Here is a 14484-nt window from a genome sequence, read left to right on the forward strand (position 1 = left end):
CTCATTGTACATGAAAAGCACCCTGAGGTACCACAGCACAGTCCCACGCTGCTGCTGGGAGCTGATATACACAGCCAACATTGCTTTGCTGCAGCCCATCTGCTGCCCCAAGCAGTGTTTGTTCAGGCCTCTGTGCTGGGACCGACATCTGTTCCGCTCTGTAGTGAGAGTTCAGGGAACTCAAACGTCTGCTGTTCTGCAAACTTTGTTTCACTAAAGTCAAGGCAGGGAGTACAGAACTACAGGCAAAACCAGTTTAATTAAAGCTTCATGTGAGCTTATACAAGCTTACCTCAGATACTAGAGGAACACATCCTCCTGACACACAAGGAAAGAAAGGGCATTGCACTGAAAGTGAACTGGATGAAGCTCTAAGACTCCTTGGATGCTTGCTTAGTTCCCTATATGTACATGCCTCCTAAAGTCTGAAACCTTAGAAAGTGATGCACATATTACCATCACAAGCCCACGAGAGGCTACAAGGCTGACAGCTGTAGTGTTCCATGATCAGGAAGTCAACACCATAAATCACCTAACCTGACACACGTGAGTATGTTTGCCACACCAGATTTGCCAGCAGAAATAGGCCTTGCTAGTAAGTGGGTCTGCTGTTCAACAGGAGCAATGAAGCTCTCTGGTAGGTGCTTGAAAAGGGAGGGATGAGGGTCACTTCACACCCCCATCAATGCCATCACTGACTCAAGTGAACCTTCCCATTCTCTATCAAACTGCAAATGACAATCAGCCCACACTAAACTGACTGAATTTTTACTCCTGCAAGCTCCGTGTCACATTTGTGTTGTGTAATCATCAGCTTAGATAAGTGGTTTGCAATTAAGATCATTTGGTTTGGGGCCAGTGAAAGCACAGCCGGAAGAGCACTTCCAAGAGTTCAGCAGTGCTAGAGGTTAATCAGAGAAATTCACTGTCCAAAACTGAAGGCCAGGTTCCAGGCTGACAGTTGCTTTTACACCATTAGACCGTAATTTTCCTTCCCTGCCTACCCAAAATTAAAAGCAAAATTTTTCACAAAACTTTTCTTCTGAAAGTAATGACCTGTTTTTGCAGTGTTCCAAGACTTCTTTTCAGACACTGCATTCAACCCACAGCAACACTGATTTTCCTCCATTCCCCATTTCCACACAGGTGGCAACGTGACCCTCTTACAGAGGCTACTTATTTCTGATGGCAAACAATCAGTATTTCAGGCAAAAATGCATTCTATGACAAACAATTTAACTGAAGCTTCTAGAAAAAAGTAAACAGTTACATGAGTGCAGCTTCTGAGTCCTATGGACTTCAGCCTGGGCATAGTTCACATTCTCATCCTACACTGAGCTACTATGAGGAATTTTCCTTTTAGTGCAAGCTGAGCTAAAGAAAGTGGCTTGGGTAATAGCAGCTGCCAGGTAAATAGACTCAAGGCTTAAGATGGAGGGAGCTCCCCTACGTCCCTGCACAGACACTGAAACATCAGAGCAGGAACAGACACTTGGCAGCTGATCAGGTTTCAGTTTAAAGGGAGATCAAGCACTGCCTCCCTCTCTCTAAGCGTTTTTTGTTGGTTTTTCTTTTCCACATACAGAGCTTTGCCTCTCTTGCAACATTTCCTCTTCACGTGGTGCCCCCATCACCAACCTGCCAGGGCAGCACAGAAGCCCGTGCTCCCAACACTCCCTACCTGCAGGCTCTCAGCACCTCACTCTTTGCTCTGGCTCTGTCAAGAGAGGTTTCAAAGTGGTCACCATCTACAGCATAATCTGGGAACAGCAACTCATCTCGGATTTTTTTTCCTCTTTGTACTTCCTTGTACCAGGACAGAATTATCTCAAATCAGATTAGTTTATACTCGAGACAAACAATGTCTGAAAGCTTTAACCAAAATATATAAATGGCCTACAGCCATCAACCCATGCATTCAATGCTGTCATGCAAAAAGAAAACGTAGTGTGTCTGCATTATCATGTAGTCACATGTTTTTCTCAAATGTTCTAAGGACAAACACACCTATTTTAGAAATAGCTCATAAAAGTGCATAAATTACCTTTCTATTATTCCAAATTACTCCTAGCTTTCTCCACTCCCTTCATAAGCAGTCTTGAGAGCATTGTTTCTTCTGTAAATTGAGGAGTCATCTTCCTGGTGATCTTAAAGGATAATACTTTAATACAGCCAACAGATAGAGCTGCTGTACCCCAGTAATGACTAAGACTGCAAATGATTCAAAGAAATACTTCCTACTAGAAACAAAAATTCTAAGTGCTGCAGCAAAGCACTATCTGTACTAACAAGACAGCTAGAACACATGCATCTGTCATTAGGTTATTCCATAAAGCTGAGCACTAATCTTCAGCTAAACTGAATAGTCTGTGGGGAATGTCTTCAGAAGACAGACAGGAGAACAGAGTAAGATTGGTCTGATCTACATTACAGGCTTCAGCCAGCAGAAAATATTCAAATCTTCCAAAGCTTACATATATGTAAGATCCCTCTGCAATGAGCACTGCCTCCTGGCTATGTGCAGACACACTCTAGTTGATAAGAAACGTGCCTGCTGCCATCCTGACATCCTACAGTCATAAAAACACAAGTTTTTGCCCAAGGAAACATTCTAACTTTGACAGTAAATCCGAATTCTGCCAGGACTATCACTATAGCACTGTGCAGTTAATTGTGATACTAGGGGAACAAAAGCAAAACGAGAAATTCTGACATAAAATCAGAGTGATGCTTTTGTAAGGTGCAGAAGTGATGCAAACCACCACCAGACTTGTTTAAACAAACAGATACGTTCTGGTTTTGCTAATGACTCCATAAGCTGCTGCTCATAGCTGTTATCCATCAGCGTTGCAACATCTCAACGCTCTCCCCACTCTGTCCCTTCCAGCACAAGTCAGGCACACTGAGCTGCCCCCACTTCATTCCCACGTGAACGAAGCAGTGGAAAACTCTGTTATCCTGCCTTGCACACACCTGGCACTGCTGGTTCAGTGCACTGAAAAACAACCAGGTAAAAACAAATCCCAGTTATTTCAATATTAATAGATGTAATGGGAGTGTAAGAAAGCTACCTGTAAAATCTGTGAGAAAATAGATGTGCTAACAGAAAATAGCAGGTAAGCAGTCATAAAAAGGCAAGGGAATGATTCGCAACTGAAATTCATCACTTGCTTAAATTAAGGGAGAAAAATGCCAACCATCTGTTTTGTTAACTATATTCCAATTCTGTCAGAAAGAATTCCTGGACTCCTGGTGCAAAGGTGTGGCTTTCCCTCCCAGGATGCAGAAGGAGCAATTCTGAACAGCCTCCAAAAACCCAGGAGTGGAGAACAACCTGTTATTTAAAGCAATGAGACGTGGACAGAGAACAAGGCTTTCTGGTCTCTACTTTGCAAGGTTCAATAAAAAAAAATGACAATACTTCTGTGTAATAGTTTTCTCTCTTCTTAGAGCTGCACCATTGGATACACGAGCCTTTGCTGCAGACAAAAATCTGAACTGCAGAAATACTGCTTATAACACAACACAGTGCTGCAAATACATACGTTTATGTTTTAAAAAATGTTGATTACAGTGTGCTGCCTTGTAACGTGTGGAACTGCATATTTCAGTTATTAAAGTTAGCAAGCAAGTCTGTCTGCTGAAAGTCAGTTCCGTGAGTAAACAATGACTCAGTGTGGACTGTATAATGTAAAAGCTATTAGTTACTGTTAGCAAGTTTAAAACAACTCAACTCACAGCATTATACAAAGACGTATTTCAGAATGGAAAATAGTTTTCCTCCTACTTCTGTGCTTCCAGTTATACTGTTTCAGTGGAATTCAATTTTCTAAAAAGCTAAACAGATCACTATCTCCTTATTACACAACTGGAAATGGACTTATCCCAACACTTCAGCCATGAACAATAACCACAGTGAGAGCTGAATTTACTCTTTTCTGTTCTCAGCTCTTCATTGTGGCTAAAGGTGATGCTTTGTTGGACAGGAATATCCTACCCAGACCAGGTACAGGCGAAACAAAAGCAGAAGACTGTAAAATACTGAGCATGTGGCAATGAAGAAAAGCATGCAGTTGTGAGCTCACCTCAGCCCTGACAAATACAGGTCTCCAGTTGAATTATAGCTCCTTCAATAATCCTCTGCTTCATTAGTAAAATGGCCAATACATCTGATGATGGTCAGCTGGCACGAGGCACCACAGATCACTCTAACTAATGAAATGCAACCCTAGACTCTAAGACACAAAGGTTTCCCTTGAAGTCTTAACATCTCCCAACAGCCGGGGCCACACATTCCTATGTTACCTTTTGTAGAGGTGAAATCTCTGGTCAGACACCAGAAAGCTACAAGGAAAGAGTCAAACATCCACGGTAAACTGTTATCAGAAAAGCGTCTCAAATAAGTCAGTGACATCAGAATGTAAAGGTACAGCCCTTAAAGCAAGGGCAGAATTCATCTTGCATCCAGACAGCAGGCTGAGTGTCACTGTACCTGTTTTGTCTACGTACATCTTTCTGCATAACAGCGATTTTAGAAAGCTCCTTTATGGAGAAAAATGTGTTTGGAGTGGCAGGAATTAAGCATTGGGGATGTCTGTTTTTCTTTTGTCATTCAAAGATGACCCAGTACCTGGCAAAAGTCAGAATACACTCTGACATAATATCCTTTTCTATTTTTGGCACCAACAATTACCCTGCATATTCAGTAACAAAACTTTGCAGTGACGGAAGGCTGTAACATCTCACAGCATTGTGTCCTTATTGCCTAGAAGGCAAGCAGCAGAGCACCCAAAGGCACTGCCAAATGCTAAAAATCTATGTCCATGTACTCAATTACAGGAAGGGTGGTGTCTGACCCGACCCAAGGTCAGCGTGCCAGTTAAAGGGCTGCAATGTCACTGTGAGGAGCAGCTCTTTGGTGTGACCAAGCTCTTTCCTTAAGCTGCCAGGGAAAGCTATCCATGCACGCATGCATGAACACATCAATTCTAAATACTAACCTTTGTTGTCTTGTACAGGAATTTAAAATAAGACAGACTATATGGAAGATCAAACAGAAAAGGTACTGGCCCTGCTGCTCCTTGCTGCACTGCGTATTTAATTAAGGCAGGGGCAGGCTTTAAAGGATCCTTTCAGCTTTCCTCCCCACTATGCACCCCAACTGAACAGGGCTCAGTTGCAACAAATTACTTAAGATTTGTCCACTCTATCTGAAACTTCATTCAGATATTTCACATGGAGTTACTGCTCCTTACAGCTTTGTTAATGCTTTCTGGGAAGAGCTGCCCACCTACCTCACTAATGCATCAACAAAGCATGAAGAATGCAAAGGGCACAAAATACATATGATATTTCCCAGAGAGAACATACAATCCAGAGGAACAGTAGATGTGGCTCCCTCAGGCAGCAAAAATATCTGTGTTTAATCTCACAGAAAGGCAACCCAAGCAAGCCTCATCCACTAGAAATAACGATAGAAGGTTAGATATGTGGTTCCTAATCAAAGTCAGGGATAGTAATCCGAGTCAAAACCAACCACATCACTCATGAGTTGCTTGTAATGGGATGAGAGTCAAACACAGCAGAACCCCTGACAGAAGACAAATCCGTGCTACGACTGCAGTCACTGGGTGCCAGCACAAAGCACCACTGCCTCCCCCAGTCCCAGCCGTTTCTTCCTGCGTCACCACGTCCACGTGCTCACACAATGTGCTCAGCCAGGAAACTCCTCCACAGCGGTTCTTCCCACAGCAGTATTTTAACCATATACACTTACACATTTATATTTATGTATCTATATATGGCTCTTCAGCCTGCATGAAAGGAGAAGTGGCTTAGTTTCAGCTGCGTCACTTACAGGGGGAGCAGGACACACCAACCTCAGGGAGATGTGCTGTACTTTTAGCTCTTCTTCATCTCCTTCTCTGCAGCACCAACACCACGCTATTTTTTTTCCAGGTACAAACTCATTCTACAGAAGACATCAGGCGTCTGAAAGCACCCAGTGAGCAGCACACACCCATCACTCCTTCAAACTGTGAGGCAGAGCATTCTAAGCCTGCTGATCCTCAACACTTTGCATGCTGGAATTGTTCAAAAGCATCAGCTGAGAGCACATGGCTGCAAAACACAGGAAAGTGATGGTTTATGCATTGCTTTGTGGCTATGACCAGCTGCTGCAGATAATTTCTCATCCATTTGATGCAGGCTGTTTTGTTTTTTTTTTTTTTCTTTATTTTTTTAAACAGTGGAAGAGGAATTTGTACAGTTCCTAAAAAGCACCCTGTGTGCACCACAGTAAGGTTACATCCCGTAAGCAAAGTGACACTGCAAACAATCAACAGCTCCTAATGCCTGCCTACTGCTAGAAAAAGACTATTTAACCTTTACATGAAGGTCTCCAGGGAGTTTTAGCTCTTTCTTTTTGGGGGGAAAAAAAAAAGAAAACTCACTATATTTGATCTGTTTTTAAACTTTCTTGGCCCCCACTTCTTTTTACCATCCTTCTTCCAGTAGGCTTCGATTAAACATTAAGAAAGTCTTCTATGTGAGTTGAATGGTCTGGTCAGAACTCACCTCATCGCTCTTAAGCACACTGTAAAATCTGAAGATACATCATAGAAGTCTTCAGCCACGTAAGTTTCTCCACTGTCAGTTGTGCAAAGTCAACAAAGAATAGAAACTGCACACCGACTCCTGAGTCACAAGGGATCTCACACTCCCTTGGTACATTATGACTCAGTTATAGTGTTTGGTTTTATTGGTTTGTTTTTGGAGGAAAGATCTGTCCTTCATCCTAGGATAAATTAGGGTAGCATGAATGTAGCCTTGCACTCCATTGGCCATTGTCAGGCAGAACAGAAGACAAGACTTATACTCACACAGGCCCTCCCTAAAAGATGGGATCCACTGTCAAAACTGAACATCCGTCCCTAAGCGTCATGACAGAGGTTGCCGTCCCAGGGCCTATTGTAAAAATTAAGAACTCATCAGTTCTCTAAGCCCTAGGCAGTTTCTAAAAGAGCTTTAAAAAGTGCTGACAGCTGGTAATTGTCTATTGCTCCAAAATGAGATGAAAGTAAAACGCCTTTATTGCAGCTTGCTCTAAGATGTGGTTCTGTTTCATGGCAGGGTTTGTCCCACCAACCAAGCAAATTTTTCTCACTTGTCACTCGCTAGAATGAAGCAGCTGTCATCTGCAAGAAGTTCTGGAGAAGCCTTCCACCTCCAGCAGCAAAGAAGGGATAATTACCAGAATGGTCTCTGTCACAGAATCATTCAGATTGGAAAAGGCTTCTAAGATCATCGAGTCCAACTTTCCACTGACCACCAATGCTGACCACGTCCCTTAGTGACCACGCTGCACATCTCCACAGCTCTGGAACACCTCCAGCAATGCGGACTCCCCCACCTCCCTGGGCAGCTGTGCCACTGCAGCACTGCTCTTTTGGAGAAGCTTTTCCTAATACACAACCTGAATCTTCCCTGGCACAACATGAGGCCACTCCTCATCTTATCAAGTCTTGTATCTCAGAGCCATTTTTCTTCCTACAATCCCCCCCAAAACGTGAGGATGCAGATCAAATGGAGTTACTTGGAAAATTCAAATTACCAGAATAAGAAATCAATTCAGCAAAGAGTCCAAATCCTTCCCTAACTGTTCCCACCATCTCTTGCTGCAATTAAACCCAGGTGTATTAGAAAAGGGGGAAAATGGCACGAGGTTAACACAACAGATGGGGACTATTCAGTTTGAGGGGGATCACAGACACGCGGTGCAAACTGGAGAAATTCTGGTCCTTGAGAACATCTCCAACTATAAAAGACAACTAAAAATACCGAGCTTCAAGAAGGAAGTGCTTTTAGGCACCTGTACCGCCTCTGGCAAACAAGGAAGAATTATTCCTGCACGAACACAAGCGCTATCCGCAGCGGACCGTACCACCAACGAGCGCACAACAGCGCAAGAACGCGGAAAATAAGTTTGCTACGGACAAAAACTCACTGATTAGAACGAGGCGGGACCCCGGCGACAGCTGTCGGTGACACGGCCGCACCCCCCGGTTCCGGCTGCCCGCTCCATGCGGCCCCGCAGCCCGGCGGGCGGCTCGCCGCTTCGGGACGGAGTCAGACAAGCGTCGCCGGGGCGCGTTTAGTAACGTTACGGAAGGGGAGGGCGGGGGTTGCTCCGGGTTGCCGGAGACGCGCCACGCAGCCGCCAGGATGCCCGCTGCCGTGAAAGGATCGTTTGTTTCTACCGTGGAAACGTTATGAGTTTCTGGGAACGCCGCTGACTTCGGGGGGAAGGACGGAACCGCCGCCGTCCCGGCCCCCCCCCGGCACGTCCCGCAGGCGGCAGGCAGCGCCGCGCTCCCGCGGCCATGTGGCCGAGCCCGGCACGGGGCGGCGGCGGTCCCCGGTCCCCGTCCCTCAGCTCCGGCTCCGGCCCCGCCACCGCCGCCGCCGTCCGCCCCTCCCTCCCCCGCCGCGCTCACCTGCTCTCCGCGCCCCCCGCCCGCTCCGCTCGGGGCCCTGCGGCGGCTCCGCCAGCGCTTCTGCACCGACTGCCCCCGGGAGCCCGCGCCGCGCCGCTAGTGAGCATGTCCGAGCGCCGGGCATGCGGAGTGCGGGCCGGGCGGGGTGGCTGCGGCCCTGCCCCCGCCCTCACCTGCCGTCAGCCGCGGCCCTCCCCGCACCTCCGCCCTCCCCCGACCCGCGGGCGCGGCGGCTCCGCCCGAGGCGGGAGCGGCTCCTGCCGCTGACGTCGTTTGGGACGACGGCATCCCCCTGCTAAGCTTTGCTCCTGCATCGACTCGACTCTCGTTCCCGTCGCTTAAAATGACGGGAGCACCTGTCTCATCCAGATGCACGGCAGATAAAAATCTCGGACGCCGATGCTAATCGTTCCGTCCCCTCCTCAGCGCTGGCTGCCTGGGGAAGCACCAAGAGGCCACCTTTGTGACGAGGCCAAAGGGCGAGCTCAGCTCTGGAGCGAAGGCAGGACCCTCTGGCAGCTCGGTTGGACGAGGAGCAGCTCGGTGCAGCTCCCAGGCACGTTACCTTTTGGAGGGTCTGTACTCAGGATCCACAGCATTTCCTAACAGGGCGAAGCACCCGGAGCTCAAACGCCAGAGCTCTGTGCGTCCCATTCTGCAACGGCTCAAAGCATCTCCAGCTACAAGCTTCCCTTTGTACTAAAGCACAGTACATCGGAAGCCACTTTGCTCTGCAGCACCAACAGTATTTAAACACTGAGCGCCATTCTCAAAGTAGCAAATTACAGTTTTATGGACTGTTAATGAGTATTGAAGGCTTTTTAGAAAGCTGAACTAATAGCTTTTCTCTCTATGATGTCTCCCCCAGGATTCTGGCGCTTGTTATTCAGAGTGAGGTTTAAAGAAACAGCTCCCTCTGGGAATGACAAGTCAGTCCAGCCAGTGTCCTCTACCGTCACTGCATGTCAGTGAGTGCCATTCCGGGACCATTTACTGGAAGCCAAAGAACAGCAGAATTGCTGCCATCTCATCCTGCAACAAGGCAGAGCTCTCAGGTTTTTCTGGAGTGAGATGACTACCTAACAATTGTGTAATCTGCACAGTAAATGTCTTAGCTAATTTTCAGATCGAGTTTCAGATTACTTGCTAGAAAGACAATGCTCGGAAACAGGAGCAGTATGCACAGATGTGAACTTCAGTACGTGCTGGCTCTGCTCTGAGCAATCTGCTACCAGAACTGAAGTCACATTAAGCACTTTATAAGTACCCATGACAAAGAGATACAAATGCAGTTGCATTTAAGTATAAATGATTGCTTGTTCACCTCAAAGAAAGCATAATAAGTGACATTATTAACCACTATCAGTAATTGTCTTTTTGAGTGCAGAAAATGAAACTTTGACAACCGGACGCCGCCTTGCATTTAACTGGAATCCAGCAGCATGGATAGCCAATGCTAAAGAGCACTTAACACTTGTGAAAAACAGCTTTTTTTTTTTCCCCATTATTATTTCTCAATTCAGGACAGCCTTACTAAATTGTTCAGCACGCAGCTAACCATGCAAGAAAAGAGCAGAGAATAAAAAAGCAGGCTTACAGTCTTGCGTTCTCCGTTGCGATTCACCACACGGATGATTTCTCCTGTAGGAATACATTCAATCTGCAGTTCCATCTTTCCAAGGTAAGTTAGTAAGAAGAAAACCTCAACTAGCTGCAGTCTTTGCTTCCGAGCCCTGTTTTGAGAGGAAGAGATGAACCTCTGTATTTATACTACGTGTAGGTGTGAGCCGAAACAATTAAGTTCAAGACTTGTTTCCACTAGTTACAATGTGTGGAGACAGTTCCAAGAAACATAAATTTATGCTCGTGTTTATTGCTCTAAACTTTGTTGATGTTCCAGTTCTGTCCCAGTGACTTCGGGAAGCCAAGCTGCTGCGGATGCCATTTCATAGGTGTTAGCATGGAACAATATATGGTAAACTTTATAAATGAACCAAGAAATCTTACAGAGAAAAGATTCTTCATCTTCAGCTCTACAATGTTTGGCTTCTAGTAGATAGAAAATACTGATGGCTCCCATGGTAACTACAGGAAGTTCTTCAAATTACTCTGGAATGAAATCATTATTAACTGAATCCTCAAGTCAGTAAGCAGGACAAAGGAAACCAGCTTGCATGGTACTAAAGAAAAAATCCCACAGCAAATTTGACAAAAATAAGCTGGTAAATACTATTTCAAGTACAATTACAGCTCTTTACTACAGCTGTATCATTCATTAATGTAGCATCTAGACGTATGCACCCACAATCCCCTCCCAGATGCAGAAAGGCTGACAGTGACAACAGAGAATAAAACATCGGTTTGAACATCAGGTATTTCCAGTCTTGCTATTACAGGACAATTCCTTCTATCTTTTCTGGAGAGCCAAACTTGACTTTCCAACTCTCCAGATGAATTCCAGAGGATGCTGCTTCAAGAACAGACACAACAAAGAACTTACTGAAAACAAATGGCCTGTCACTGTTCTGTCTTTCATATCTGGAACTGTTCTTCCACTGGCCTTTGCTGTTATACAGAAGATTGGCCCCGTCCAAAAATCATTTCCTGGACCACTTACTTTCCAATAAAATGTTTCACTGAAAAAAGTGATTTTATCACATTAAAAAAGAAAGCAAGCATCTCTGATACTTCCCCAAACAAAACTGCTCCAGCCTCAGAAACATGGAGCAATACCTTGTCTGTCTGATCTACCCTTCATGCACGGGGACATTACAAAGATTAATGGCCTAGGACATGAAGGTTATTTAACTGCAATGATAACACAGATGCCAGAATTCTGTATAAAACCAAACAAAAAACACCTAGAAGTTGGCTACAAGGGAGAACAAGATCTAAAAAGGGGCAGACGAAGCAGAAAGGGACTGAAAAAATACATAGAAAAGGGAAAAGAAGAGCAGAGAGCGGTTTCTGCCAAGGCCAAGAGCTGCACTTGAAAACTGTGTTTAATGTCTGTAACTGATAACTTTCAGTTTTGATCAATTTATGGTTAACATGCTAACATATTTACTATATTTTTGTTTTCGTGATGCAAGCTCTTGTTTTCTGAACTGTCCCTGCACCCCTTATTTCCTCTCACCAATTTGTGTTCCAAGATCTCCTACTTCCTCTCTCTTCACTGTTTTCCTCCAGCGATTCTTCCAACCTGTGTTCCAAATGCTCCCACATGGGTTCTCTCACTACTTTCTACATTGCACGTCTGAGATGTTCTCATTTTTTTAATTGCAGTGACCTTGTGAGAGGAAGAAGACAGTTCCATTATAACAAGAAAGGTGGGAGGTGTGCACTCATATGTTGTCTTTCTTAACTTGAAATTACTGACCAAACTCTGAATAGCTCCCCTGAAAGCTCAGTTTCCAGAGTAACTAAACACAATGCGTATGGTACAGATTAATTAGGTGCTGAGCGTCACTGCCTCGGTTAAATAAACCAGCCACACAAGGAATAGCTTACTCTGCATGCTGTATGACACACAACTCTCTAATGTTTGAGTTTGCCACTGAAGAAAAGAGCGAAAGAATAAGATGAAAGAAAGCTGTACAAATAGAAAATTGGCCTCAAACATTTCCACCTTCATATAAAATCCTTTTACCCATTCTCTTTCAAAATAAGTACAAGAAAAAAGAGGCATAAGGAAACACGGATATTATCAGCTTAATGTAGGAGTTACAAAGTTCAGTAATATTGGTGCTCCTGCTTTGACAGGAACCAGCAAGTTTCGATGATCTCAATATCATGTTGTTACCAAAGAACTTCAATCACTTTCCAATAGCAGATCCCTCCAGCTGAGGACAGAAAAAAAACCCCACTGGAAATACTCGTTAGAAATGCAGGGTATCATTTCCTCTCTCAAGGAAAGTCGAACCTGAGCTTTGTTCAGTTGGCCTTTCAACCACAGTACATTAAGACAAGTTCATCCCAGTGTCACTCAGCGTCCGAGAGCAGAGAAGGAAGTCGTGGTGGGAGAAACAATAGTCTTTATCAAAGGGTATTTTTAGGGTCTAACAAACACGCAAGACATCTTCGAAATATTTCCTGTTTACCCTGAGCTGTTCTACTATCTGTGTGCAGTGATACACTGCGTATCCTGAGGGGAGCTACAAATCACAGACTGAAGTGAAATAAGGCTATACTGAGCAACATCCCCCGGCAGACATATTTCCTATTTTAATTAAAATAAATTCTCCCAGCAAGGAGCTATGAAAAGTTATCCTTGGATGGAAATTATTTGATAGTGATTTTACGTTAAAAACGCCGATGTTGAAATATGAAGAACAATATACCAGACCTCTTACAAAGACTAAAGTCTGAAATTACACAACCTGTGAATAAGTCAATTTAGAAGGATCCATTCCTAAGAGTTAAAACAGCAATTGAAGTGGTTTGAGAGTTTTTACAAGGAAAATATCAAAACTTCAGCAATCAAAACCTCAAGGAACAAAGAAGTGAGCTCTAATACATCTAAGAATGCTTTGTGAGAAGCAACTGTAACCGATTCCTTCTTTTCTTTGTTTCCCCCCAGCAAAACCGCACTTTAATTTTTGTCTTTCACTGTGTCATTCTCAACTGTCTCTCATTCCACTGCTCCCCATTGGCCTCTTCCATGAGACCATACACTAAGAGAAGCTGTGGAAACAAACATGCAGCTTACTTTCAACAACTCCATATTTTGCTGCCTCCCATTAGAAGACCAAAACTGTTTCCAGTATCTGTATCTGCAAGCATACATCCATAGCTATAATCACGAGTTGCACTCACACAAACAAGGACAGTATTTGTCTTTGGCCTTTTTCAATCCAAAGCCCTACAGGATGTATTACTGAAGTACTACTGTGCATGAACATTAAACATCACCAAAATATCTTGGAGAAAGACCACCACGCATAGAATTCATTCTCCCCACTCAAACCAATGACCTTGTTCTCAAATTAATTGAGGCCGCGTAGAACATTTCACTGCCAGGATTTATTTTAGTTGTACATGAAAAGAAAACACGAGTATAAAAACATTTCCAGTGGTCATAACATCCAATCAAAGGTGCTTTAAAAAAAAGGTAAATTTTGCTAGAAATTGCATCATTACAGGTCATGGAATAATCAGAAAAGCTACCATAGGTAACAGCAGTAAACAAAACTGCTACTGTGTGCACAACACTTAAGAAAGAAGTGAGCAGCTCTGTGCAGCATCCTACGACACACAAGAAGATTCAATCACAGCAGCTGAGGGCATTTTCAGTCAAGTCCTGTGGTGCAAAGGATTAGTTTACAAAATGCAGCTTCTCTCTCCAGTGACTGAGAGTTACCAGCTCTCATACAACATTAAGGAGCTTGAGTTTCTCGCCCGTGGAAAGCGGCTGCACGGCTCCGCCTCTGCGCTGCTCGTGAATGGCAGATGCACCCTGATTAGAAGAAACTGGATCTTGGTCCGCAATAAATCACCAGCTGTGGTCTGGAATTCAAAGACCGCAGTTCTTTGAGCTCTCCACGGGGTTCTCCTTGCATAGATCTCAGTATTACGGTTACGCAAGCAAAAAAATCAGAAGCAGAGTATCAACCCAAACCTGCATCTGACTTGCACTTCAGTAGGGATTTGTCTGATGCTGTAATTGCCATGAAAAGTCACGGATTTGCAGAATTTAGTGCAAAACAAATTCTTTTAGATCTGCTACAAACGTGAAAACGGTTTCTAACATTGTTCCAAAGTGTAACAGGAATGTACAAACTGTAAACCTCAAGGCAGCTTTAATCCATGCAATGAACACTGTATCTTCTGAACCTGCCCTGCTCATTACAACTGGAAATAGTTCCCAATACCAAGCATTACACAGAGATGCAGCTAAAATTTACAGAGGCTAGGTGCTCTTAATCCCCAAACTACAGCAATCTCGCTTGTTTACTCATCTTCCAGCTCCCAAAGCACACAGACTCTGGGA

General features: G+C 44.3%; 1 protein-coding gene across 2 annotated transcripts in view; it reads right to left on the minus strand.

Annotated features, from left to right (window-relative positions):
* The window catches only part of MYO1C (myosin IC), a gene marked incomplete at its 3' end in the record, with an annotated part of 52100 nt that extends 41888 nt beyond the window's left edge, over positions 1 to 10212 (minus strand). Inside the window, exon 1 of one of the 2 annotated variants that reach the window (XM_079545214.1) lies at positions 10093 to 10212. In XM_079545214.1, the coding sequence (XP_079401340.1) occupies positions 10093 to 10167 (75 nt within the window). In that variant the 5' untranslated portion in view covers positions 10168 to 10212. Of the gene's footprint in view, positions 1 to 8495; positions 8620 to 10092 lie in introns of those variants that run through there. The other variant, XM_079545213.1, reaches the window with a different exon arrangement.
* Positions 10213 to 14484: the final 4272 nt, after the last annotated feature.

Source organism: Tetrao urogallus (genome assembly GCF_951394365.1).
Source record: "Tetrao urogallus genome assembly, chromosome: 20".
Classification (NCBI taxonomy): domain Eukaryota; kingdom Metazoa; phylum Chordata; class Aves; order Galliformes; family Phasianidae; genus Tetrao; species Tetrao urogallus.